This window comes from Diuraphis noxia, unplaced genomic scaffold (genome assembly GCF_037042655.1).
Source record: "Diuraphis noxia isolate RWA-SAM2 unplaced genomic scaffold, SU_Dnox_SAM2 contig0002, whole genome shotgun sequence".
NCBI classification, from domain to species: domain Eukaryota; kingdom Metazoa; phylum Arthropoda; class Insecta; order Hemiptera; family Aphididae; genus Diuraphis; species Diuraphis noxia.
The window spans coordinates 34,138,984-34,166,787 of NW_028301712.1; the positions used below are offsets into that span (position 1 = coordinate 34,138,984).

At 27.4% G+C, this 27,804-nt stretch overlaps 1 protein-coding gene across 3 annotated transcripts in view; it reads left to right on the top strand.

The window, feature by feature from the left end:
- mtt (mangetout) overlaps nucleotides 1–7,834 on the top strand; it is a 195,398-nt gene extending 187,564 nt beyond the window's left edge. For 2 of the 3 annotated variants that reach the window (XM_089220729.1, XM_015513341.2), the window contains one exon: nucleotides 7,239–7,833. In XM_089220729.1, coding sequence (XP_089076855.1) covers nucleotides 7,239–7,336 — 98 coding nt within the window. In that variant the 3' untranslated portion in view covers nucleotides 7,337–7,833. Of the gene's footprint in view, nucleotides 1–7,238 lie in introns of all 3 variants that reach the window. The other variant, XM_089220730.1, reaches the window with a different exon arrangement.
- The last annotated feature ends 19,970 nt before the right edge of the window (nucleotides 7,835–27,804 follow it).

A 27,804-nucleotide genomic window follows, 5' to 3' on the forward strand; every position in this document is an offset into this window, starting at 1 on the left:
TTTTATAAGCATTCAAAGTTTGAGTTTTGACAACATATTATGTAAAAATCACAAAAATTCACAAATTATTTTAAGCTAGAAATTATTCATAAAAATTTCCTTTTTAAATCTAAGATTTGAAAATTTAATACAAGATTCCTTACAAGTTTTTCAGTCTTTATTACAAATAAAAAGTCTACCGGAAATTCAAATTAAATTTTTATGAGCATTTGAAATTTAAATTTTTATAACATTGGATTTTCACTGAATTTCACATTTAGTGATTTTCTTATTTTGGTGTAACTCTAAAAGTCTAAAACAAATGACCGCAGATACTTGAAATTTTCACTGAATGTTTTTATAGGTATTTTCTATATTTTATGAAATTTAAAAAATATTTAGATTTGTTTTGAGCTGTTTACTGACATTTTAATTTTTCAACTTTTTTAGTTTTTTTTTCTATAAATATCGATAAAAATGTATTTGTTCGGTAGAAAAGCTTGAAAATTTAATACAAGGCTTTTAACACATTTTAACAATAGCAGTTGAAAAATAAAATAAATTCAAGGTCACAATTTTTTTTTTACAAAGTTTGAATTTTGACAACATATGTAAAAATCACGAAAATCACGAAAATTCGCAAATTATTTCAAACTAGAAATTCATAAAAATTTTTCTTTTTAAATCTAAGATTTGAAAATTTTTAATAATCTATAATATATCCTAGACAAATAAACCGTCTTCGCTCAGAATCGTTTTTCGTATACAACGATATAATATCATTGGATTCAAATTTAATTCCATCCATTACAGTAACCCACTTGTAACCTACTTTACAGCAGAGCGACATCCACGACTAACCCGCCTTTTTAATTTTATAATTATAACTTTATATATATATATATATATATATTTTTTTTTAACTATTATATTATTAACCTACACATTTTATTTTACTTACATCTAATTGCATAGGTAACAATGATAAAAAAAAACAATATTTTTAACCTACCGATAGTCGTAATTTACTATCGACAGTCCAAGGTCTGTATGAAATGAGAAGGAAAATAATGTTTTTACGTTGGGACGCAATTCAGGTAGTTGTTAAATATGGTTGGGACGCAATTCGTGTAGTCGTTAAATATCTTTGGGACTCAATTCATGTGCAGCGGCATAACTAGTCGAAATAATGCTTCAATTTCAAACTTTGGGGATGGTTTCTGATGTAAAAGTGAATATCCTTGGGGCATTATAAAGGTCAAAAGTAAACAGTTTTCAAAAAAATCAAGAAAAACAAAAAAAAAAATGACAGAAAAACGGGAATTTTTACGCAAAACCAGTTTTCGACCAAATCGATTTTTTTATATGGTTGTAATTCAAAAACTAATCACTGTAAATACTTGAAATTTAAACCAAATGTTTATGTTAGTATTATCTATATACAGTTTAATTTTGACTTTTTTTGAGTTATTTATAGACCACTGAAATTTTTGATTTTTATGAGATTTTTTTTTGAAGTGTCGGTAAAAAAATTTTGGATCACCAAAAGAACTTGAAAATTTAATACAAGGTTCCTTATGAGTTGTTCTTATTGTAGCTAAAAAAAAATAAAAAATCGTTAGTCACAATTTTTTTTTATAAGCGTTTATAGTTCAAATTTTTACTAAATCTGTCGAAAATGCGATAATTTGCAAGAAATTGTGAAGTTGAAAAATCATAAAAATGTTTGTGTTTATAACTAAAGATTAAAAATACAACACTAAGTTTTTCATAAGTTTTCCTTCAAGTAGCTATAGAGAAAACTCGAAGCATCATTATAGGAAAAATTATAAGTGCGTTTGAATTTTAAATTTTTATGAAATAGCGTAACGATAACGATTTATCCTCAAACGATTTTAAATATTTGTTATTTTAATTTTTTTTTTTGAAGTGTCGATAAAATTTTTTAAGCCCAATAAAAATACTTGAAAATTTAATAAAAAGTTCCTCATAAGCTATTCTTATAGTGAATAAAAAATTATAAGAATACATAGGCACAATTTTTTTTTATTAGCATTTGAAGTTCAAATATTGACAAAAATTCGTCAAAACCATAAATATTTTTTTTGTGTCTGTCATCACGTTTTGGGGCAGTAAAAGTGCTTCGATTTTTGACTTCAGTACCTAATTCGATCAGAAAGTGAATCTAGTTGGTACTTTGGGGGGTCAAAAGTGAAAACAAATGACCATAGATTAGGGTGACCATACGTCCCGTTTAAAACGGGATTGTCCCCTTTTTGATCATCGTGTCCCGTTGTCCCAAAAAACTTCGAACGGGACGCTTTTTATCCCGTTTTTAGAAGATTGTCCCGTTTTAATCCCGTTATTTCCAAATAATTAAATTATAATTAATGTTTTTTTTGTAAAAGAATAAAATAAATTGATGAACCAAGTATAAAACAGTTTATATTTAAAACTTGAAACCAAAGTTATAAATAACAGACTAAAATTTCCGTGGAACGAACGTCGAGTGCCGATGCCGAGGAACAATACAAATAAACAATAATAATAAAATAAGCATGATACACGTCGTATAATAGCATTTGCATTACGAACTAAAATAAAATATAATACTATTTATAATCGATGATATATTTAGATATTATTATATTAATTTGTTTAATCTAAAAGTCGAACAACAAAATATGTCGAATAGTAACGTACGGACAGTAAAGCGATTGTGTTTATTATAGCCATTACCTACCTATCGTATTTTTATTTCAATTTTGTGAGTTGGTGCATTATTTTTTTTTTTAAAAATGCCAAAGAGGAGATGCACGTTCACTGTATCTTTACAGTCTGAATTTACTTTCCTAAAAAAATGTGATGAAATTGGAAAAGTGTTTTGTACGGTGTGCAAGGCAGTATTTTCAATTGAACATGGAGGACGCTCAGATATCAAACAGCATATGGAAAAGAAAAAACATACGACGGCCTTATCTAGTGCTTCAAAAAGTGACAAGGTAACATCATATTTTATAAAACAAGGACCAGCTGGCTTAACTAGTGAAGGTTTAAAAATTGCAGCAGAAGAGGGAATGTTTGCATTTCACACTATAGTACATAACCATTCTTTTAGATCAATGGATTGTACTACTACTTTAATAAAAAAGTTACATGAAAAAAAGTTTTCTTGTGCACGTACTAAGTGTGAATCAATTATTCTGAATGTGTTGGCTCCTTTTGCAATGGATCAAATAATAGACGAACTGAAAGCTGTTAATTTTGCGACAGTTATGATTGACACTTCAAATCATAAAAATTTAAAAATTGTCCCCATTCTTATTCGGTATTTCAATCCTAAAACCGGGGTACAAATTAAAGTGTTAGAATTCACAAATTTGAAAGGAGAAACTTCAGATATACTGTCGTCTTATATTATGGAAATTTTAACAAAACATAAATTAGCTCACAAAATCATTGCATTTACCGGTGACAACTGTAATACCAATTTTGGAGGTGCCGCAAGGAGGGGAACAAAAAATGTTTTTACGATTTTAAACAATAATTTAAAAACTAACATTTGTGGAATTGGTTGTGCAGCTCATATTCTGCACAACGCTATGCAAACTAGTACAGATATCTTACCTATTGATATCGAATGTATCGTTAACAAAATATTTCAATACTTTTATATTTATACTGTGAGAGTGGAAACATTAAAAGAATTTTGTGATTTTACAAATACACAATACAAAAACGTACTTGGAAGTGTAAAGACAAGATGGTTATCTTTACAACCAGCAGTCTCCAGAATTATTGAAATGTATGCAGCTTTAAAATTGTACTTTGACACTCAGGATAAATGTCCAACCATTTTAAAATCATTTTTTAGTGACCCCGTTGCAATAATATGGTTTCATTTTATACAAAGTCAATTAAAAGTCGTTTGTGACACTATAAAAAGAATAGAAGGGGACAACATATCTGCATGTGAAGTATCAGAAGAATTAGAAATACTATGTGGAAAAATAAAAAATAGAAAAACACAAAACTTTTTAACTTCTAGTGTAAACTCGATGCTTTTAGAACTAGAGACAAAAAATAAATACACAAAAAAACAATTTATAGAGCAAACTAACCAGTTTTATGACACATTTATTATGTACATTGAAAAGTGGGGAAATACATTTGAAGAACTAAAAATATTTCGTTGGACTCAACTGATAAATTGTCCAACATGGAATGATATTCAAAAAAGTTTAAAATTTATTTTGCAAAATAATAAAAAACAAACCGGTTGGAATGTGGATGAAGATATTCTTTTTGATGAATATAATCATGTAAATAATGTTATAAATGAAAATTTAGAAGAATGGCAGAATAACAATGTTCGTGTTGAAGAAAGATGGTGTGCTATCTATAAAATTTTAAATAGTAAAAATATATCGATAAATAATTTTTGGTTTATTGTAGAATATTCTCTAGCAATGCCTGGAACAAATGCTGCAATTGAAAGAGTATTTTCTATCACTAATATGTTATGGACAGATGAAAAAAATCGCTTTATCGTTCCTACCATCAAGTCAATTATAATTCTGAAAAATCATTTCAAAAATTATTCGTGTAATGATTTTTATGATTTTTTGCTAACACAACCAAAACTATTAAACGCAATCAGTTCATCGCAAAAGTACAATAACAGCACAATAGATAATAAAGGACATGATGAGCAATCAACATCAACTCAATAAAAGTAAACAAGTTTTTTATTAAAATATTAAGCAAGGTAGTTAAAAAATATTTTAATTGTAAATTGTTAATATAAAATATAAAAAATATTTTTAAAAAATGTGTATGTTTTTTTAGAGTATTTAAACTAAAAATTGTTTGTCCCGTTTTTTTTTTTTGTAAAACTGGTCACCCTACCATAGATACATGACATTTTCACCGAATGTTTATATAAGTAATACTTTTCTAAATAATCGGGATAAACAAACTAAAAATTAAGGGAAAAACGGGACATTTTTTGCACAATCAGTTTTCGATAAAATCGATTTTGGTTTTTGATGTAACTTTAAAACAAACGACCATTGATACATGAAATTTTCACCGAATGTTTATATAAGTATATTCTATTCACCATGAAATTTTCAAAAAATTTTGACTTAAGTTGAACTATTCATAGGTATATGCAATTTTCGATCATTATTAGTTTTGTTTAAATTAATATCGATAAAAATTTATTTTTTGGGTAGAAAATCTTGAAAATTTAATACAAGGATCTTTAAATATTGATACAATAGCAGTTGAAAAATAAAATAAATTCATAGCCACAATTTTTTTTAATAAGCATTTAAATTTTGAATATTGACAAAATACGTAAAAATCACAAAAATTCACAAATTGTTTTAAGCTAGAAATTCATAAAAAAATGTCTTTTTAAATCTAAGATTTGAAAATTTAATACAAGATTTTCAATATTTATCACCAAAAAAATGTCCACCGGAAATTCAAATTAAATTTTTATTAGCATTTTAATTTCAAATATTGACAAAAATTTGTCAAAACCATGAATATTTGCAAATTATTTTGTAGTTAAAAATTCATAATATTGTTGGTATTTATATCTAAGGTTATAAAATTAAACACTAAGTTTTCCATAAGTTTTGCTTCAAATAGCTATAGAGAAAATTTGAAGCGTCATTATAGGAAAAATGTATTGAGCGTTTGAGTTTTAAATTTTTATGAAATCGTGCATGTAATGATAACGATTTATCCTCAAACCAGGTATATGTATAATATCTATGATAATATAAGGTATTATGAATTATGATAACTACATGCAATGTTTTTGGAAAAATTGATTAACCATGCCTTATGCAAAATGCGTCCTAATACTCCTAATTGAAAAATAAAATATTTGTTTCAAAATAGAATATATGACAATATTTAAATATAATATATCCTAGACTGACAAATCATCTCCGTTCTGAATCGTTTTTCGTATACAATGATCTATATCAATACTATCATTGCATTCAAATCTAACCTACCCTAGTCAGAGGTCCACCCCACCACCTAATGTACAGCAGAGCGATACCCACTTTCCCGCTTTTTTTTAATTTTGTATTGTACACACTACACTACTTATACGACACTATTATTAATATTTATACCAAGAATTTCTTTTTAATTAATCAATATTTTAAAGTTTAAACAATTTAAACACAATTATATTGTATGATTTTATTTTGGTTCGAATTAAAACCTAATAATAATTAAAACCTTTTAATAAAAATCTTTATTTTTTTTATGAACATCCAATCATGGTCATAAAAAATTTATTTAATTTTCTGCAAAACTTTTTTTATTTCTTGGAAGGAAAACTTAGGAGATACCTACTTATTTTAAAACATAAAGTACTATGATTAAAAAAGTTATGAATTTTTAATTACAAATTCGTATGGTTTTTTAAGAATTTCAAAACGAAAAATTTAAAAGATTATAAAAAATTGTATTGATTTTTCAGTATTTTTTTATTTCTATAAGCATAACTTATAAAATATTAAGAACTACCCTCAAAGTTGAAGGATCAAAGAATTCTTTTTACAAGTTCCCAAGAAGACAAAACATACACAAAAATCACTGTAAAACCAATTTATTTATCGCTCCGTTCTGCAGAACCTAAAATCAAAGATTTATTATATGATGATATCATATGGTTTACTAACGTGTGAAGTAGACCTTCACTATGTTAATAATTAATTTTATCATGTGAAAAACTTAAATCATCAAACAATAATTTAAACCGTATTATTAACAACGAATATGCATTGTAAATTAGATAGGTAGGTATTTATAATTAAGTTACAAAACTATTAAAAACAGAACTTTGAAACTTCCATATTATACTACATAACTAATGTACATCAATATTTTAATCGTGACGTTGCTGCGTTGGTTCAAATGTAAAAGAATAATGGTTTGATCCCAAATGCGATTGTACCATAATAATAATAAAAACATCGATATTAGAAGATATTCGTTGGCACAATTACTTTTTTCCATCGTCCATAATGGCCTATTATTACCGAAAGGCCAAATAATCGTTAAACGCGATTACCACGCACGTATTGAATTTTACTGAAAACCGTTGTTTGCAAATTATTGAATAAATTTATTTTTACAACGAAGTGTAATTGATATCAACGACCCGCCACCCACCTACTATATTTATATATACTTGTCATTCCATTCAAATGTATTTTTTTTTTCAGATTCCAGTACAGACATGCAGATAAGCTTGGAAAATCGAAAACAGGTTCTCGAACGAGCCGTACAAACAGAAGAGACCAGAATCATACCGGAATCATAATCGCCAAACAATTTTGAACATATTATAATGTATTTTCCTCCTCAAATCCCCAGCTGAAAGCACAAAGGTATATGACATGACTGAAACAGTTGTTATGTTTTATGGACGTTTCAAGAATTTTTAAAGTTTTGGAGGCTCGTAATAATAACAATACTAGGTATAAATATAATAACTTTAATACGAGAGTGGTCATATCAAACATTTAAAAAAAAAATCTGATTACGATTGTTCAATATGTTTTTTCGTTGGTAAGAACGATTTTATTCACTTGAGCAGTTTTAAAATAAACATAATTTGAAACCATCGCCGAAAATATATTAGTCATTGTGCTATTCTCAAAACAAGTAAATATGTATGTGTTTTCTACATTTGAATAAGTCAATTATAATCGTTAAATTATTGATATTCGAAAACAGTATATAATAAAAATATTAAGTATTAAAAAAGCTCCTAAAAAACGTATACTACTTCTGTAAATAATATAAAATATACAATATAACATATAACGAACAAATTGTATAAAAATAAAATATATACAAAGAAAAAAACAAAAATCTGAAAGGTTTATAATTGTTTGAGGTTCATAATTATAATGTACATCGTATCATAAAATAATTAATTTTAAAAATAAATATACGTTTAAAAATAGATTTAATTAAATAAGCATATTATTATGGAAATAATTTAACTTTGCTGAGCGGCTGTTGTCTGTTTTAATTTGAGTACAATTTAGGTACTTAACATAAATTAGAAAATAACTTCTTTGTTTAGTTGAATCGTATATTGTTACTGAAGTTAAATTGTTTCTCGTAATGAAACTAGTTATTTTAATTTAATATAATTTAAAACAGTTTTTTTTCTAAAATTATTTATTATGACATTACATTACTTAACCTGTAAATGACATGAATAACAGACGTTTTAAAATTAATTTTTTTATTCAGATTGTTTTTTCACAGCATTTTCCAAGTTTTTTGTTGATGCCATAATGTCACTAACGGAAAGCCAAATGGTGAGAGATGTACAGACACATTTATACTGTAACATGTATATTTGTTTTCTCGTCAACGTACAAGGTGGTAGCTATAGTTAGTTTGCCATTTTGTCATTCCAATTATAAATAATTGCAGAATCGTTTCATTTTACCATACGACTCACTAATTCGGATTATTCTAATCGTTTTTGGAAATTACAAAAGCATCATCTGGGCCGTACAATTACTATTATTTCACTTGTATATACACGAATATACGATGTGGGTGAATTTAAATTATCCGACTGTCTACTTAGAACCTAGTTAGATCTTCTGTAACTGTAATGGATTTAACCTTTAATCCATTCGTTGGAAGGTTGACTGAAATTTCATTTTTGATGAAGATCACGAATAGTATGCTACATATTATTATAGTGTGGATGTGCATACGACTATGACACTAATAGCCCTAATCCGAGTGTGTTTGAGTCGCAATATGTCAATCAGTTATTTAACATTTATTTTATTCGACATTTGACAGTCAAATAGGTCAAACCCGTAATATTTAATATTTTGCAACTTTTTTTTACATTTGTTAAATGGTCCGTACAATTTGGGTATAACATCATTGCAAACGGCAGAATAAGGCATTATTCAAATAAATTCATATTTAAATAATCATCTGAATAGAATGTTAAATAACTTTTTACTCAATAGGGATACTTTTTGTAGTAATTAAACGGATAAAAATGTAGGAATTTGAATTATGTTTTAAAATTAATATTCAAATATTTTTTAAGTTCAACTAACTATCGAATAAAAAATAATTGCGTGGTAATATTTTTTGAATATCCATTTTTTTTTTTTATTTGAATATTCTATTGGAAAATAATGTAAGTGATCTAAAAAAATTATTTGAACAGTTATTTACATAAAAATGTCCCTAACTTTGCTGTTTCCTCCTTTTGTCATACATCACCTTTCGTACTGATGTGACATAGTGGTTTTAAATATTTGTTACGTTGCTATTAAGTAATTCAGTTTGAATCATTTTTAGAGGTTTTTCAGTTATATTTTCTTCAGCTTTTCGCTTACAACTATCCTTAATATTTGTTTTTTGATTTGTTTATTTTTGTTTTTCATCTTCGTTGTTCACTATTTAATGCTTGAACAAATGTACCAACAGCTATTAAAGTACTGAAATACTAATTTATATTTGAACACTTCTAGTTCATTAATTTGATTGCGTAACTTTATAAATAATAATTCATAATTGTTCAATAATACTAATATTCTTTTTCACTTTCAAAATTAATAATTTTCCATTTTCCATTTTAACAAAATATAATATTTAATACTATTACGCTGTCCACCAATAAACATAAAGTTATGACAGCTTATCCAAAAAATACGATTTTAGAGATAATATTATTATTAAAAATTATTTACAACGATATCGTTATTATTATTTGTATCGTTTTACAAGTATACAACGATATGAACCATTGAACTTGGCAACCTTGCTAGGTAAATTAATCGCAACCGTTTGAATTTAAGTTGTAAAATATTATTCCTTTGACAATCAAAGAAATATGTCAAAGTTTGATCTTCTGACAACCGTTTGCAATTGTGTTATCGAAAGTTCAAACTTTTGAAAACCTGTTATAGCACCAAAAATTTTTATCCACGTAAATAAAAATAATTTAATTTAATATTACAAACCGAAACGACGTAAATCGATTTCCAAGACTATTGCTGTAGGTGTGAATAATATATTTATTACGTTACCTTGATGAATGTGCAATGATGATGTAAAAAGCTTGTAACTTTTTCCGTACAACTCGACGATTATCAATCACGTGTTTAAACTACCAAATGAAGTAGATAACTTCATGCATGTTAATAAGCATTTTGTTTATTTTTTATTTTATTTTTTTGACACGTTTTAAGTAAATTTTAAAGGTTTAAAGTTAAATAAAATGTATAACACAATTAAATAGGGTGCGATTGTTGCATGAAAATTGTCATAGCCTCAATAATATAATTTTTAAGTTCGGTATTATCTTTTCGAAAGTTTTCTATCCATTGGCTTTATGCCATGGGTAAAGTCTGACGATTACAAAAACGAGAAGTCTACGCCCAAAAAAGGTCTGAAGGGCCTGCTGTCGAACTTTCTCGTCGAAAGTTCAAAACCGTATTCGTTAATTGTCGTTAAGAAAAAAACGTTTTACCCTAAAAAAAACCCCCCGGTGCGTTAACGTCTCTTCCTCGCAATTAAATTTCTGTGAAACCGATTTCGACAACGCCGGTAAAAATGTCACGTGCAATTTGCTCGTGTTGGAGCGTAAAAATCGAAACTAAAAACGAAAAAAAAAGTGTAAATGGTGAAATATTTTACATGTCATTTTATCTCTAACGCGCAGCTTTCTGGTGGTTAGAGAAAATGGTTCGTAAAATCGGATCGCCAGGGAAAATCTCTATACACGTTATATATTCTTAGGGTCGTTGCCACGTCGTTTTGTTAACCTCGCCAACAGATATATTCAGCACGGTGATGTACCGACCCAATTTTACGGACAAGACATGAACCCCCGTCCCCTAACTAGAAGTTTACGATCGCATTCCGGTGCGCCGACGTAGATAAGTGTATTTGCCAACCCTCCGAATACATATTCAGGTAGAAAGTCCAAAATTAGTATTAAAAATCGTCAATGTTTTAAAACGTTAGCGTATACCACTTCGGTGATACACAATACACATATACCTATTGATTTCGATTTAGAAAATTAACAAATCAAAATAATATTGCATGAATTGTCTAATAGTGGATAATATTAAAACTTTCAAAAATTTTTATAATGAATGCGATTTGTTTTAGTTTTAGTATCATATCTATCATATCACTATTAAATTGCTTATACTGTAATATGGACTTTATAAATGTATAATTTGTTATAAGTTATAACCAACAACATTTTTTTATTATTATTATTATTATTATTATACTGCGCTTCTCAACTATAAAATTTATTTTTGATAATATAACGCTACTATTTTTATGTCTTCATAATAAGTACTATAATGATGAAAAATATTATTTTACCAGTACTTTTTACTGCACCATGGTTTTATTTTTTAGTTTCTATTATGGGCAACTCTATCTAAATTCATTACTTATTAGGGCGTTCCGCGTTCGACAATATAAAATTAACTATTGTTAGGAGATTTTTAGCAAAATGATTAAATATTGACTACGCATTTAGAAAAGAACCATTAATACAACTATAAATAAAAATTGTGTTTAATAATAAATATACATTTTAGGGATAACCTAGAGAGATGCACGTTGTTTAGTAGTTACCTATGACTAATTGCAAACGTTTATAACAAATGACTCAAGTCTGAACTAAGTGCTCAATAACTTAAACAAACATTCATTATGCACACTTCGATCTCATAGTTTAAACACAACACATTTCTCTATGAAAATACCTTGAAAATCCATACACTATTTAAATATAGTAATTTCATCTAAAAATATATTCCAACATTTTGTTATATATAATGTCACTTTTCTCAATATCTATAATATTAATTGAATCGATTGTTAATATTTAACCAAATATATATTTTAATGATCTCTATCGTTATAGTTCTTTATTCAATTCACGGCGATCCTTGATGGTGACGTACAGAGGGAATATACATAAAGCATATTGTTCAAAAATTTAACAATTGTTTATTAGCATAAATACGTCCATGAACAACACTTCTTTGAATTTAAAATTTTAAAACCCTAAATTTATTTTTTACCTATATTGTAAAGTTTTCCGAGTAACATGAATAACATAACATTAAAAATAAAATCACAAAACAAAATGTTTGCAGAAATTATTTTAATTAGAAAATTCGTTTTCAATTTAATTACTAGGAATGTAATAATAACAAGTAACGCGAATTACATGGAAGGAAATTTAAGTTTCGTTTGAAAAAATATGTGAAAGCAACGTTTTCTTATCTTAGATGACTAAAAAACCATTGAAAGTATCGAAAATAAAATATGATTTCAAACAAAAATATAACTACATTCGTTATACCAGTCGTGAAACTATTTGGGTCGTTTGAGAACACAAAATAAACCTATAAATGTATGTATTAAATTTATTTTATAACATATTTCCATTATATAACTGCATTACTAATTAGTATTAAATCTACTTTGACATCACTTACCTACCTATTCTACCTGAATAAACAACCCGTCTGACTGATCAATACGCCTAGTATAATTTAACCGCATAAATCTCTTTTTGAATCTAATAACGCGTAGGTTTGTCGTTTTTATTGGATTGGAAATCTGATATCTATTTGAATATTATGTTAAATCATTTTGCGTAGGTACCTATAATACCTACTAATGAGAACATTTTTGTTGATTTTGTCTCTGCTGCAATCTTTCAACTATAATATCTCGTCGAACAGCATAGCACACAATATATCTTTCATATATTTTTTATGCACCAAAAAACATACACCGTCGATCTTAGTTTGTTTTGATTTATATTTTAATTTAAGCCACGCGTACAATGAATGGACGGTGGTCGTTTCGTCTTATACTATTGTATAATGGATCTATTTTGATTAATAGTAAAATTTTTACTCGATAATTGAGAAAAAAATTTGCGGATATAGGTAATAGTTATCTGTAGAGGATACGTTTGATTATAGGTTGTATGTTGAAACTTGAAACTAAATCGATTAATTATACGTAGGTACCTATGGAATTGAAGTGCAAAATAAATCTTCTCGATTCGTGCAGAAAAAAAACAATCGATCGTGTAATTCGTTTACAATTCCCGAAAGATACTTATCTTAATAACACCACGCTTTCCGTGAGACCGTCATCAAAACGTTTCATTTCAAGCGCCAATAAATGGCGATCGTCGTTGAACACGAAAATATAAATTGTTGAATCTACCAAACAGTTTTATATTCTCATCAAAAATTTAAAACTTATTAATTCGGATTAACGATTACACCCATGTCCTAGCAGATAGGTACTGCAGATAGTCTTTCTCGGAATTTAATCAATAATTCCTTAATCGAAGTTTGAACTTTTGTGCCCATAAAAGTCAAAATAAATGGATAAAAATTTTTTCTCTCATAAACTGTTCCACATTGTCAAAAACTTATTTTGAAAAATATAACAACAAATGTATATGATAGAAAAATCGTTTAAACGAAATTAACATTTAAAACCATACAATTCTAAATTACTACTCAATTAATACAAACTATAATTTACACTGCGTTTATATAAATGTTTAACCTCTACTAAATATTTCTAGTTATTATATATTATATAATATGACTTATACTATATTATACAAAAAGTATACATTTGATATATTCTAATGGTTTTCATTGATAATATTAAACAAACAATTTATCATAACTGCAATAATAACTTACTACAAATCAAAGATATTTCTCATATTATTTAATATTCTTGTTCAGTTTGGTAACTGTTGATGGAGAAGATTATATTAAACAGGTCTTGGGTTATTTAAGCCATTTTACGGCTTGATCGTCTAAGACTTAATTTAGACATTAAGCTATGAAGATAATGCAAACTTCCTCGAAATGAGTATAAGCATCACTTATATTATACAATATATTTACTTTTAGTTTTAAAACGTATAATCTTTATAGATATAGCCAGGGTAGCTAGGTACGAACTCTATACTTTATTATAACCAACTTAAAAGTTAAATATTTTTCATCTGCCATAATATTCAAACACCTATCCCGATTGTTTTTTACTATTAACTTCATAACTTGTAACAAACATTTTAGAATTCATATCGAAATATTTTTCAAAGAAATATACTAGTTTTGGTACAATCAATGTTAAAACAAAATTGTGAAATTTTAACATTTTTGTGCCAGGTTAATGTACCTGATTTATGTTACATTTCTAGATTATATTATTATCATGTAATATTAGGTAATATACCTATACAAAAAAATATGTATGTATCAAACATTTTAACCTAATAATAAGTTTTCATAGACAAAATTAAATGAAATCATATACATTTACATTAGTCCATTAATATATTAGTATATTAGTCTAACGAAAAACGTATATAAATGTCTATAATTTATGTATTATTATTTATTATACATGTTATATGTAAGTATATTTAATACCTATATAATATACCTCTTATACATATTTTATGGGGGAAAAAAAACAAATTACTTTAATTTAAGTAAAAGCCACTGAACAACAATTAAATTAGACTATTTGTTTATAAAAATAATATTAAATTACATTTTTACAACTAAACTGTCCAGCAACGATTACATAATTTTAAAAACATAATAAATTAGTAAATATTAATATTATTACATGGACCTAATTTTTAATTAGATTAGCATACATTATACATATATAAGTACACATCACTATAATATCATTTAATACGATTACCAATGATTATAAATGTGTGAAAGCATATGATAATTTTTTTAAGTAGATTTTTATCAAACAGCAATGGATGTGTAATTATAACATGATTAAACAACGTATACGTAGCACCTGATTAGTACAAAAATTAATTATGCTCAGAAATAAAATATTTATAACGTTTACTATGGCATTAATCAATTTTATATTTTCTTTACAACTTTCAAACTAACTAAACAAAAAACGAACTCATTTCATTCAAAACCATGCATTATTGGAGAAGTTAAGTCACCGAGTCATCATCATTGGACATATAATAAAAATATATAAGAAGGAAACTCATAAAAAAACTTACTCATAAATTAATGCCGTATACAATTTTGGATTTTTCTTTTTACTTTATAAAAAAATTTATTACAAACGTTGATAAAATTATGGTTTTTATCATTAAAAATTAAAAACCATAATTTTAATATAATAGTCAATGGCAGTGTTAATATATATTATAATATAAGAAGAATGTTTTTATTATTCAAGATATTTGATTAAAATAATTATCTAACTGTACTGTTCTTTTAATTTAACCATTGTTCATAAGCATGTAAAAAAAAAACCAAACTTGTCTTACAAGTTTCGTTTGAAGAGTATTTAGATATGATAATATTATTATTTAATATATGTTTTAGTGAAAATATGGTCCTTGGCCTTACTACAATGTTATCTAAAACTATAAACCTATTAAGAACGACAAATATCTGTTTCTACTTTCTATAATTCCAATTTGTTTCTCGTTAGGTATATGGTATTAAATAGGTATATGAAATATAAAATAATAAGTTAATACGCGTCACAGACACTTTAACAACCACTAGGTATCACCAGGTATCACGCTTTTATTAGTTTTTGTTGGAAATGTGTGAGAAATGAATTTGAAATGAAAATTTAAAAGGTCATCTATACATATTATATATGATATATGTAACGTACCTTAGTGGCGTAGTCTCACGAGTCACGGCACAATTTGTACATTTTTATACACTATACAATCGTACGAGAAAAGCAATGTGAAAACGTAGCAGGTTCCAGGTATACCTTTACTTTACACTCGTCGGGCGCATTTGTCTGAATAAATAAGGTTTGACTCGACACACTAGAAAATGTCTCCCAAGTCCAAATAATGAAAACGTTTTATTTTTATGCGCTCGTACCTACATTTCAAATCGCCCCATCGAAATAACGTCATTTTATTTGTTTTATTTCTCACATCCATAAATAAAAAATATACTATATCTTTTCCATGCATATAAACTCGTCGAGTAGTACTTTTGTTGGGAAAAGAAAGAAATCTTTGCCTTTAATGATATATTGGTACAATGCACACCCTGATTTAATTCGATTGAAATCAAGCGTATATAATATATATATTCGCATCCTCGGACACTTCTACTACTATGTTGCTTTTATATCCATCCGAGTACGATACTCTAACATTCTAACATGAAGATATTCTAAAATGATCAATATATCTTCATCGTCATACCTACTTTTTAGGACCCTTCCAAAATATTTCAATTTAACGATATCGCACCATAGTACCATATAAATATTATAAATTTCCTGACTATGTTATATTATATAAATAACTAAATTTAAAATTCTAATTTAAGCGTTAAAAATAAAACAACGTGTGGGCTTCAATTTTAAAATTCTGAATGGGACGATTTTTATATTACATTTTCGATTTCTTTATAAACCTTAAGTAGGTATTATTCGTCAGTGGGACTAAACCTTACGTGATGGCCATTATAATACTTTATATTGAATATTGAATACGTTTCCTTCTCGATCTTGTTTTAAAACACAATCACAGCTATGGTTGGAAAAAAATAAAAACATAATTAATCATTCTGTGTTGCATTATTTTCGATCGTACCTATAGAATATATTATATTACTATCCACGCATACGTTTATTCCAGAAACCAATACATTCAATCGAACATTTAAATCGTTTTTCGTTCTATCTGACGTTTTCTATAGACGCCTTCGCTCGTCACCGGAATACCAAAATATATTTTCGATCGTAAAATAAATAATCATAAAAAAAAATATATAGCAGCAGCATATTTTATTTTACGGCGAGTATAGGGAGGGTTTTATAAAATAGGCCGTTAGGGAGCACCAAATTAACCCTAATTCTCATCAAATTATAGAATATATTTGCTTAGCACCTTTTTATACAAAATATATGATTATTATATGAGTGCAATAAAATATAAATAACATTTTCTGTTTTATTATCCCAATACCTATTGAAGAAAAAATGTGATCATGTAATATATCTTATATTTTGTATCATCACGATTGAAGACGAAAAATTGAAAATATTGATTCACAGTAAAAAATACATTTTAAATTGTGAATAGGTACAAGCTCAACAAAAAATGTATTTAAAAAAAATTACTCATCCGGTTATAAAGGAGGATGGCTGTGAATATTATATACAACTGAATATAATTGGAACGTGAATATATATTATATGTATAATAGATTCCAAGTCGAAAGGAACTCCGAACTGAGGATAATATTAAAGAATGAAAGTTACCCAATGTGTATATGCAACAAGATAGTTACTTTTGCATGTGAGCTCGGGATACCATGAATACTGGAAGAATAATAATATATCATTACTAGCCACTAGGTACATTTTTTATATACTTAGGTAAATCATTAAAAAACCGATTTCAGAAAGAATTGAAACCTATTAAATCTCCTGGTGAATGTTTGAAGTTCAAAGTGTTGTTACTTAATACTCATTACCTCTGATAAATATAGACGAGCTTATAAAAATATATCAAAAACATCCGTTTATTATGTTCGTGACATAACTTTCGTTTAGTTCACATCCAATATTAATCAGCTTCCTGCGATGTGGCGTCATATTTTCTGATTTTCTATGTACATTATAATAACATACAAACAATTCAAACAAATCATGTTCGTGTTTAATATTTTTACTAAATATTCCAATATCCGGGTATAATACGGATTTTGGAACACATACTCCAAAGTGTATACTGTGTATATAGGTACCTATGCTTGATATTATTTTGTTTAAATGTAATATTTTATCTTTGTAAAAACGTACGAACGAACGAGCGATGTATAAGACGTAATAAAAAAATTTACAATATTAATAATAATACATTACAGAAAAATGTGACGGATGTGCACGAAATATTGTATAGCACCTACATAATAATATGATATTTCTGTAATATGTATAAATAATAATAATGGGTGCATTTGGAACATACTGTATATTATTATGTGCGATATATTATAATAATATTACGACGTTGCGTTTTTGTCCTGTGACATTTTCATATACATATTTATTCAATATATTATAAGTTGTTGATATAATAACACATTCGTTTTGTTATTATTTTTATTATTAAGACAAATTTTCCGTTTTTATTTGTGTGTTAAGTTTTTTATTTGGTTTCCGCAAATGTCTAAAACTATTATATTATAATGTTATTTAAACGAATGCGTTGCTCAATGTTTTATTTATTTTGTTAATTATATATGTTTTTAAAAATAATTTAATGTTTCTACTAGATAATTGATGTTTTTGTGTTAACCAAAAACAGCTTGTAATTGTATTTATTCAATAATTTATGACATTTAATATTGTACTAAAATATTCTAATAAATAATAATTGATATATGACTCGTTACATTTGATGATTATATAATTTTTATTTATTGCATTAGCAAATTATTTTATTATTGTAATTAATCAGAACCATCACGGAGTATCCTACATACACGCTATCAATTTTTATAATAACTATTTTTTTCTTGGCCATTAAAATATTATTATTTAACTAATTGTGTCAACATAGGTACTTCGTATTTTTATCATGTTATAAAATTACAACAATATTACATACTCATGGCCTTCATAGTTATAATATCACATATTGGATAGTTAATGTAAGACATTTGCATGTAAGCTCTATTAGTCAGTCTTCTAGAAAAATGTCTTGTGATAGGAATGGTTTTAAGTGAAATACCTTGAACTAAGTTTGCATGTTTTTTTTCGCCAATATGAACAGTTTTTTTCTTTATTATTGTGAATGTTTTTGAATCGATTAAAAATTAATTAATCAAGTTTATACATAGTGTGACCCCATGTGACCATGTGACCTATAATGATATACTGTCAAATGTAGCTGTTTATTTCGCATAAACTAATCGGATTTTAGTGCTATTTTTATGAAGTTTTTTTGGTGAATTTTGTGATTCTTAGAAGTACAATAAAATTCTTTCGGAGCTTGCTGACATTTCTTCAAACATTTTTAACGGTTGTCTGTACTCTATAGTATTTTCTTACGCATATATGTAGTATTGAGAAAATAAAAAAAATTACTTATTCAAAATACCATTAAAAAATCGATTTTTAAAGATGAATACCTACACGAAACTTTTCAAGTACTCCTCTTACCAGAAAATATGTTCTTAGAAGAAGATGATGATAAAAATCACTAGATAATGTAAAACCATTACACTCTTTGCTACATTCAGAATCTAAAATTATGATATGATTTGCATCAAGCATTTGAAAAAACGTGAATGTTCTGTAAACAATTTACCAGAGAAACGACAAAAAAACGATGCAATATTCATTGATTTGTATTATGTTATATAATCCATTATAATTGTAATTTTTTTAAAGTCATCAGCAATAAGCCAGATTCCCACTAGTACGATACGACATAACAAAATACTACGGTGAAGATTATTTTGACGAATCGCTGCCGTGACGTGACCTGTTGTTTCGTACTAGTGTAATCCAGGCTTAACTTTGTTGATTTAAAAAAAAATCTAATTGTAATCGATTATATAACATAATACAAGTCTGTTCGCTCAAACGTTATACTGGAATCGTAATGAACTACGTGTATTTATAGATTGTTGATGAATTTTGAACTTATCGTTCTATAGTAACTATAGTCTATTACTAGTTGTCCACGGTAAATAGTCATTAGTCAACCATATTATATTATAAATATAATTTTATGAAATGAACTAATTTTTTAATTGATAATTATGTTATGTACCTACTATATTATAAGGATAATATATTAAAGTGACATAAACAATATTGGTTATCCTTATTTAAATTATATAATATAATAATATAAAGTTTTCCTAGTAAATGAACGTATTGTTGTATAGAAATTAATCATTATAAAATATAATGTACGACAAAAAAACTTTCAATCTCGGTAACAGATACCTACTTGAAGTTTTATCGAAGAGTCTCGCTAGAGACTCTTTTCTATGCGTAAAAAACACCGAGAAGAAACAGTACACAAATATGAAATAAATAACAACTCGACCCAACCCGATAACGAGATATTGCTATGTATTATACATTAAGTTTCGTCTTGGCGCTCGGATCTCTCACTCACACGCGTTGGTCTTGGTTGTATACGTATAGTGCGAAAAAGACAGACCTAAAATTGGCAGTGAAAAAATAAAATTATCACAAAACGGCGTATATTAATGAAGAAATTGGCTTTAAATCGTAGTTGTCGACTTTTTTACAAGTTAATCTATCTGACTCGAATTTTTATTGACAATTTGTAATTCGCGCCGTTCTGTGCTAATTTTTATTCTATGTTTGCACAATGGAATATCTTGAAATTTTTGTAAATTGATATTTTTTCAAGTCGAGGTATCAGAATTTTTGAATTTATTTTACTTCCTTATTAACCTCAAAAATTACAGAAACTTTTTCAACAATGTGCCTTTTTGGCACAGAATTTTGAGATTGATTTCACTTTTTTATTAACATAAAAAATTCTATCTTTTCTTCCAATCGCTTTATCTTACGCACAGAAAGCCTTTCTTACTTTCCCAAAGTACTTTTTTTTGATATTATATAAATAAGCACGTTGAAGCTGTTCCGGAAAAACTATCACAATCGTTCCGGTTGGCATATTTGTAGACCCTTTTTTCTGTAAAAAGTAGATCTATAGTCGTACGACGAGTATAAATTATTTACTTTTTATTTCGTTTCTCACGCATCGGCAATTTATTACACACAACCATTAGTAGTGGCTCGTTTGTGTAGTCGTGTGCAGGTTTATTATACACTGTTACAGTGCTAACATGAAGGCAAGAGGCCCAGTTGTAAAGTACCACATGACGAACTTTTCAGTTCTTTTTCTCTTTCTCTTTTTTATCTCTTTCTCTCTCTCTCTCTCACACACACACACACACACACACACACACACACACACACACACACACATTATAAGTTCAATTTGTTTCTAAATAATTGTAAAAGTTCACTAGGTAAATATCATTTGATTTTACCATCCTATAAAATATATCATACATTTTTAAAATAATCATTGCCATGCTAAATGTTTTTAAATTTAATTATTGCATTTTTAGTGTACTTGCTAGAGCAATAGTTCTCAATGGTCGTGACCTAATTTTGGGTCGTCAATTATGTTAAATGATTCGGTTATTTTTTATTCTCCCCATTGAATATTATACATAAAAACGTCGCATGAAAAATTAGGTAAACATCTTAAGTCACCACTAAACAAAGGTTGAGAACCGCTATGCTAGAGTATAGTTGCAATCAATCGCGAAACGTGATCTGAAAGTAAGCACAAGCCACTAGTACCACTAGTTCCCAGATAAGTGACCATCCGGGTCCTTAGTGACAAGACAAATAAAAACCACTAAAAACCTACAAAAACTGTTAATAGCTATAGATTCTGGGCTTAAGTTCAATAAAAAAAAAATTATCAAAAATGTCCCACTAGTTACATATGTGGGTAGTGAATATAATGGATAGTATTACATTTGACTTCAATAATTTAATAATATCGTAGTAGGTATATGAAAAATATGCCGAGCGGAGACAATTTATGAGTCAAGGATATTTATATTGTTGTTACTTATTATTAATACGGTAACCAGTAAGTTGAATTAATATTATTAATAATATTATCCTAAAAAGTGATGCTAGAAAATTTGAGCTATTTTGGAACCAGTGCACACGTTTAGCTTCTAGATAATACGATATATTTAAGATTATTTAGATAATTATTAAATACTTAGATACCTTCTAGATCTACTATAATCTATGATTGCTGCATGTATCTGATAAAATCAAATTTAAATATTCATATGTGCTGCACTGCTACCGTACTGCCGTGGTGGCAGTTTATTAATAGTGATAATACGTGATACTATTTACTCAAATACTCAAACTTAAATCATTAATTTTGGTTATCTAATATGTAATTTCGTCGAAATTTGAAATTAAAACAACTATGAAAAAAACTATATTTATAAATTTTTTAGATTTTTGGTTACAGAATGAACTAATTACGCAAAACCTTTTTTTACATTTTCAATCCTTAGCTATAAAAGTTGAAAGTTTTATAAATATTTAACTACTAAATAATTTGTATATTTTAAATTTAATAAATTTAATCAAAATTTGAACTTTAAATACTTATAAAAAAAATTATGCATATGTAATTTCAATATTTTTCAAATGATATTATAAAAATATATCATGAGCTTTGTATTAAATTTCGAATTTTAATATAACTACTTAATCATGTTTATAAAATAAAAAATAATTATAATTATTACTGCACATTTAAGTTCATAACTGAATGAAACACTGCGCTTTTTATACTGTGTACTTAATTATTATGACTCGCAGTAAATATTTCAACTGATTACCGTACCTAATACCAATATTAGTTTAGTTATTTGTATTGCCACACAATTTTTAACACAATTTATTTAAACACGAATAGTATACATCGTCGTTTAACTATCAATATTACTTTTTGCCATTTTTGGTAGTTGCTTTCAATAATTGTTGATCATAAATATTTAAACATTGATTAATAAAATAAATAACAATATATATTTCACTTTCAGTAATTGGTTATTTAAATATTAATTAATAACTTTTGATAGGTTTGTAAGTTGTGACTGACGTAATATTTTAATTCGTATATACCCTCCCCTGTAATTTTCCAGAATCAGATTAGCATATTCATAAAATAACTATTTTATAAAAATGTTATAATAATTATTATATTAATGTGTTAAGATATTTATTTTTCTACACGAATATAAAACTTCGTATTAGACATAAGAATAAATTATATAGTTTTATATGATTAACTTTAATAGCACTAATAAGATATTATAATAATATATTTTAAGATGTACTAATATATACTAAACAACATACAAGGACAAAGAAGTTAGTGAAACAAAACGAAAATTGTTCGTAATAAATCATTCTTCAATCGCGATTACTCTGATGAATCAGATTTAAATGAATCTGTAATTAAATTCATTTATCTTATAAAAAAAATCAGGTTTTATACTCTCCGATCAAAAGCTAAAACATTTTTGTAACGTAAATCAGTTGTTCCGTTTTAAAAAAAGGGTATTCCTGTACATAACATAAATATTATATAAATCAGTGGTTACCTTTTGTGTAGTGATACCTAATTATTCAATTATTCGTAAGTTCAACACACAATGGACATGGTCACATTGACTACAGTGACAGGGGTAGCTTTTTATGCATTTTTTTTTTCTTAATCAATGCATTGTTTCTAAGGGTCGACATTTGATGAAATTATAAATTTAAATGGATAATAATAATTTCAGTTTCCATACTGTATAATTATCACAGGGGCTTGAAACTTATAGCCATTATACATATTATTATTTTCTATCTGTCCAACCTACCGAATCACAAATAGAAAATAAATTATAAAATATTCGTGGAATTTGCTTATTTTACCTAATGAAAGACAATGTTATCAATTATTGCTTTATATAATTATAAAAATATTCAAATAGTAATTAAACCGTTTTTATTTTTTTGAACACCTTATATATATAATATGTATACATAATATATATATATATATATTCATATTTAAGTCTACAAATCGAAAAAATTTAAAACAAAACAAATTAGTAATTTAGTAGTTCCGTTATTTGTATATTTTATTGATTATAAATGCTTTTAGTCGCATTAGCTTAATATTATATTATTTAGCCGATTTTATATACTCACACATGCGAAAAAATTATTTTAGTTACCTATCATGGTCGGCTTGTTAAGATTGAAATAAAATAAAAATTTTCAAAAAATTTAGTTTTTTTAAATACTTCAAATAATTTTTTACATAAACATAAATTACTATACTCAAGAGGACGTCACACCCGCTTGTGTTGTCTCCGTTTTACACACTTACGACATACCAAATAGTCGTTCATTGTTTTCAATATTGTGCCGTTAATTTAGATATTCGAGTGAATTGATCCATTATCAAACTTTTATGTAAGAACATTATCTGTCGTTGATTTTTAGAATATTTTAATTTTTAAATGAGTATGTAAAGTATGAATATTAGAAAATGCACACAACTCATTTAAAAATTAAAATATCGTAAAAGATCAACGAGAGAACACAAATAATGTTCCTACCTTATATGTATTATATTATATTATATTATATATATATAATTATATTGTGTATCATTTATACCTAATTAACTTATGTTTATATTTATAGTTTTAAATTTGGCATCACGGCCTCCTCTTTAAATTAAAGTCAATATTTCCTCCCAGCTTCTACTTAATCTTCAAATCCTATCTAGAAGACAGGCACTTCTCCGTACGATATGGCTCAGCTCTATCTGACTTATCATCAATTAAAGCTGGAGTGCCACAAGGAGCTGTAGCGGCACCTCTCTTATTCAACCTGTACACGTCAGACCAACCCACTACCAACCTCACCATCACTGGTGACTTCACCGATGATAAAGCCATCCTGGCTATCCACCGTGACCCTCTCGAGGCATCCAGCAGAATCCAAACCCACCTCGACATCCTCTCGACATGGTACAAAGATTGGAGGTATAAACTCAATGAATCCAAATCCATCCACTGCACATTCACTCTCAGACCAATAAGCTGCCCCTCCATCACTCTTAACAACCACCCTCTCCTGACCGCTCAAAATGTCCGTTACCTAGGTCTATACCTCGATCGCCGACTCACTTGGGCTACCCACATACGTAACAAGCGACTCATACTAAATAATCGTCAAAGACAACTTCACCTCCTACTGTCATCCAAACATCTCTCACTACACAGCAAAATCCTTATGTATAAAGTACTCCTTAAACCTATCTGGTCCTATGGAATTCAACTCTGGCGATCAGCCAAAGACTCCAATATAAACCGAATCCAAACATTTCAATCTAAATGCCTCAGACAGATAACTAAAGCTCCCTTTTATGTATCAAATGATACCCTCCACAGGGACCTCCTCATTCCAACAGTAAAAAACGTTTCCAAAACCCTATATAAACGTTTCCACCTTAAATTTTCAAATCACCAAAACCCTCTCATTCAAAACCTCTCTTCATGGAACAATCCCGGTCGACCCTGGCCGACGTTTAAAGCGTAGCTGGTGCCGTGACCTACTAGTCGACTAGTTAACTAGTCCACCATCCCGTCATGAAGTCCTATTAATGAATAGTTTTTTCACCAAGCCAACCATGATGACCTATATTATATTATACATCCATTGTACTTATTGTAATTATTTGTTTTTATAAAGATTGTACAAATAAAAACAAATATGAAAAAAAAAAGTTTTAAATTGATCTAATCCAACTTTGTTTTGGTTTTTTTATAGGAATTATTTTCGTTTTAAGAAGATTAATATAGGCAATTATAATGAAATACATTTTTATTGTAACAGCAGCATTGGCGGCTATCATCAAAGAAATATGTGTTGGCGTGTTGCTGATGATAATTCTAAGGACTCATTCCACCTATACAAACATTTGTTAGAAAATTATCAATATACAATTAGCGGGCCACATATTTTTATTGAGTTTTGGGTATTATCAAAATATAATATTTGCCTCATATTTAAAAAAAACATGTTTTTGTTTTTATAAGTTAGTTACAAAATAAATAATATTCTTAAAATATTAATTAAAAAAAAAAAACAAGATGCATATACTAAATAGAAAATAATTACAATATGTAATCGAATTTTAATGCAGCATAAAAGCATTCTGTATAATGTCTGAGCTCTCTTGTAAGTTACAAAAAAAGTTATCATGGTTAAATTTCGTTACAAAATGGCTACATAATGTTGTGAAATTTTGGTGTAAATATTTTTAACTTGGGTTGCTGGAGTGACGGACCTCAATAATAATAATACTACTTCCTGCTAAAATATACATGTGCTTACTACGGTCGATAGATTAGTTTCGTATCATCACTTTTCCCGTGTTGCGCTACACCTGTACTCTGTAGATCTTTGATAAAGTAAAATATATATTATTATATTTCAAAAGTTATACGTTAAACGGACTTAGTTTAACTACTAAATGTCTAGTTCAATATTATTAACATCAAAACCCTCCCAAATATTCCCTTTGTTTGATATTAACATGTCCCTGATATAATGAATCTATAGAAATACACAACGTTTTAATAGTTATCATATATTATAAAACAGTAATATAACACATAATTGAAATCGATAAGCAAGAAATAGAATAATTTTTTTTGTTTAATGTTTTCATCGGCCAAGGATCGAAACACAGATTTTTATTACCTACCTGTTGATTAAAAGCGAATAGTTTAAAGTAGAACGGACTAAATAGCCATGTTTTTCGAAAACTTACTGGGCGAAAAACGTAAGAAAAGACGTAAACCTCTAATCTAATTCTACAGAGGAAGTTATACACCTTTAACTGCAGTTGGATTCAAAAGGATTAACTTTCAAAGGGCTTAGTTAGTTTCAACACATCTTTAGATCGACTACGATATCATCGGACTTACACATATTTTAGTTATTTTCTCGAGTATTTTAATACACGATTGGTTTATTCACGTTGTAAAGAATTGGAAAAAAGATCAACTGTGGTATTAGGTGTCTATCCGGGATCATTGTATAAACTCTCAATTGACCTCGGAATAAGATTGCGGTTAATCCATGCAGTAATTCAAATTATAGGAACAAAAATGATATTATTATATAAAAAAAAATTATATTTTGTAATAAGTATTAAATATTTCATTAAAATTAAATTAAGTAAATAGACGCATTTTTGATCAAACATTCGTATAATTATCATTAAGCAGTTTCGTTAATACTCGAAAAATTCTCAAACGATAATTTGTTATAATATGTAATTTAAAAATTGTGTTTGTAATATTTATCTTAACTTATATTCTCGTTAGCTTTGTTACTTTTTTCTCTTGTACTTTGTATTCTTTACGCATTATCCAATATCAAAATCTGTATTGTACTTGTATCCTCGAGGCGTTATCTATACATAAATAAATAAATACGAATTTAAATATAATATACTTACCATGTGTTTGTATATACACACGGTAAGTATATAATATACACAGAACGCATTGAAGGGTTTCAACCCTACACACCCTATGTAGATACTATTGAAAAAAGCTATGTTCTGAGAGGAACTGTGTCGTGTGGAACAAGAGACAAACCCTTGGCAGAGTCCTTCCAACCCTTCGGCGTACAACTGAGATTAGGAACTCTTGGTAAATGACGTCAAAAGCCTTTTCTACAACTTCGGCGTGGCTTACCTTTCCGCGGCTTTCATCCTAGCCTTGATGGCAGGTGGGACGATGGTAGGGGCATCTACAACCAAGCTTATATAGGCTTACACTTCCAATAAAAAATAATTCCTGTCTAGAATGTTGTAATTATTAGCCATAATTACCTACGAATAAATATTTATGTTGGTAATAAGCTTAGAAACTTTTATTGAGATAAAAGAAAAATGAATGCATAAAAATACCAATGATTATCAATATAAGTAAAATAACTTCTACCTACTATTGTAAATAAAATTGTTCTTAACTATGTATTTACTTTATAATA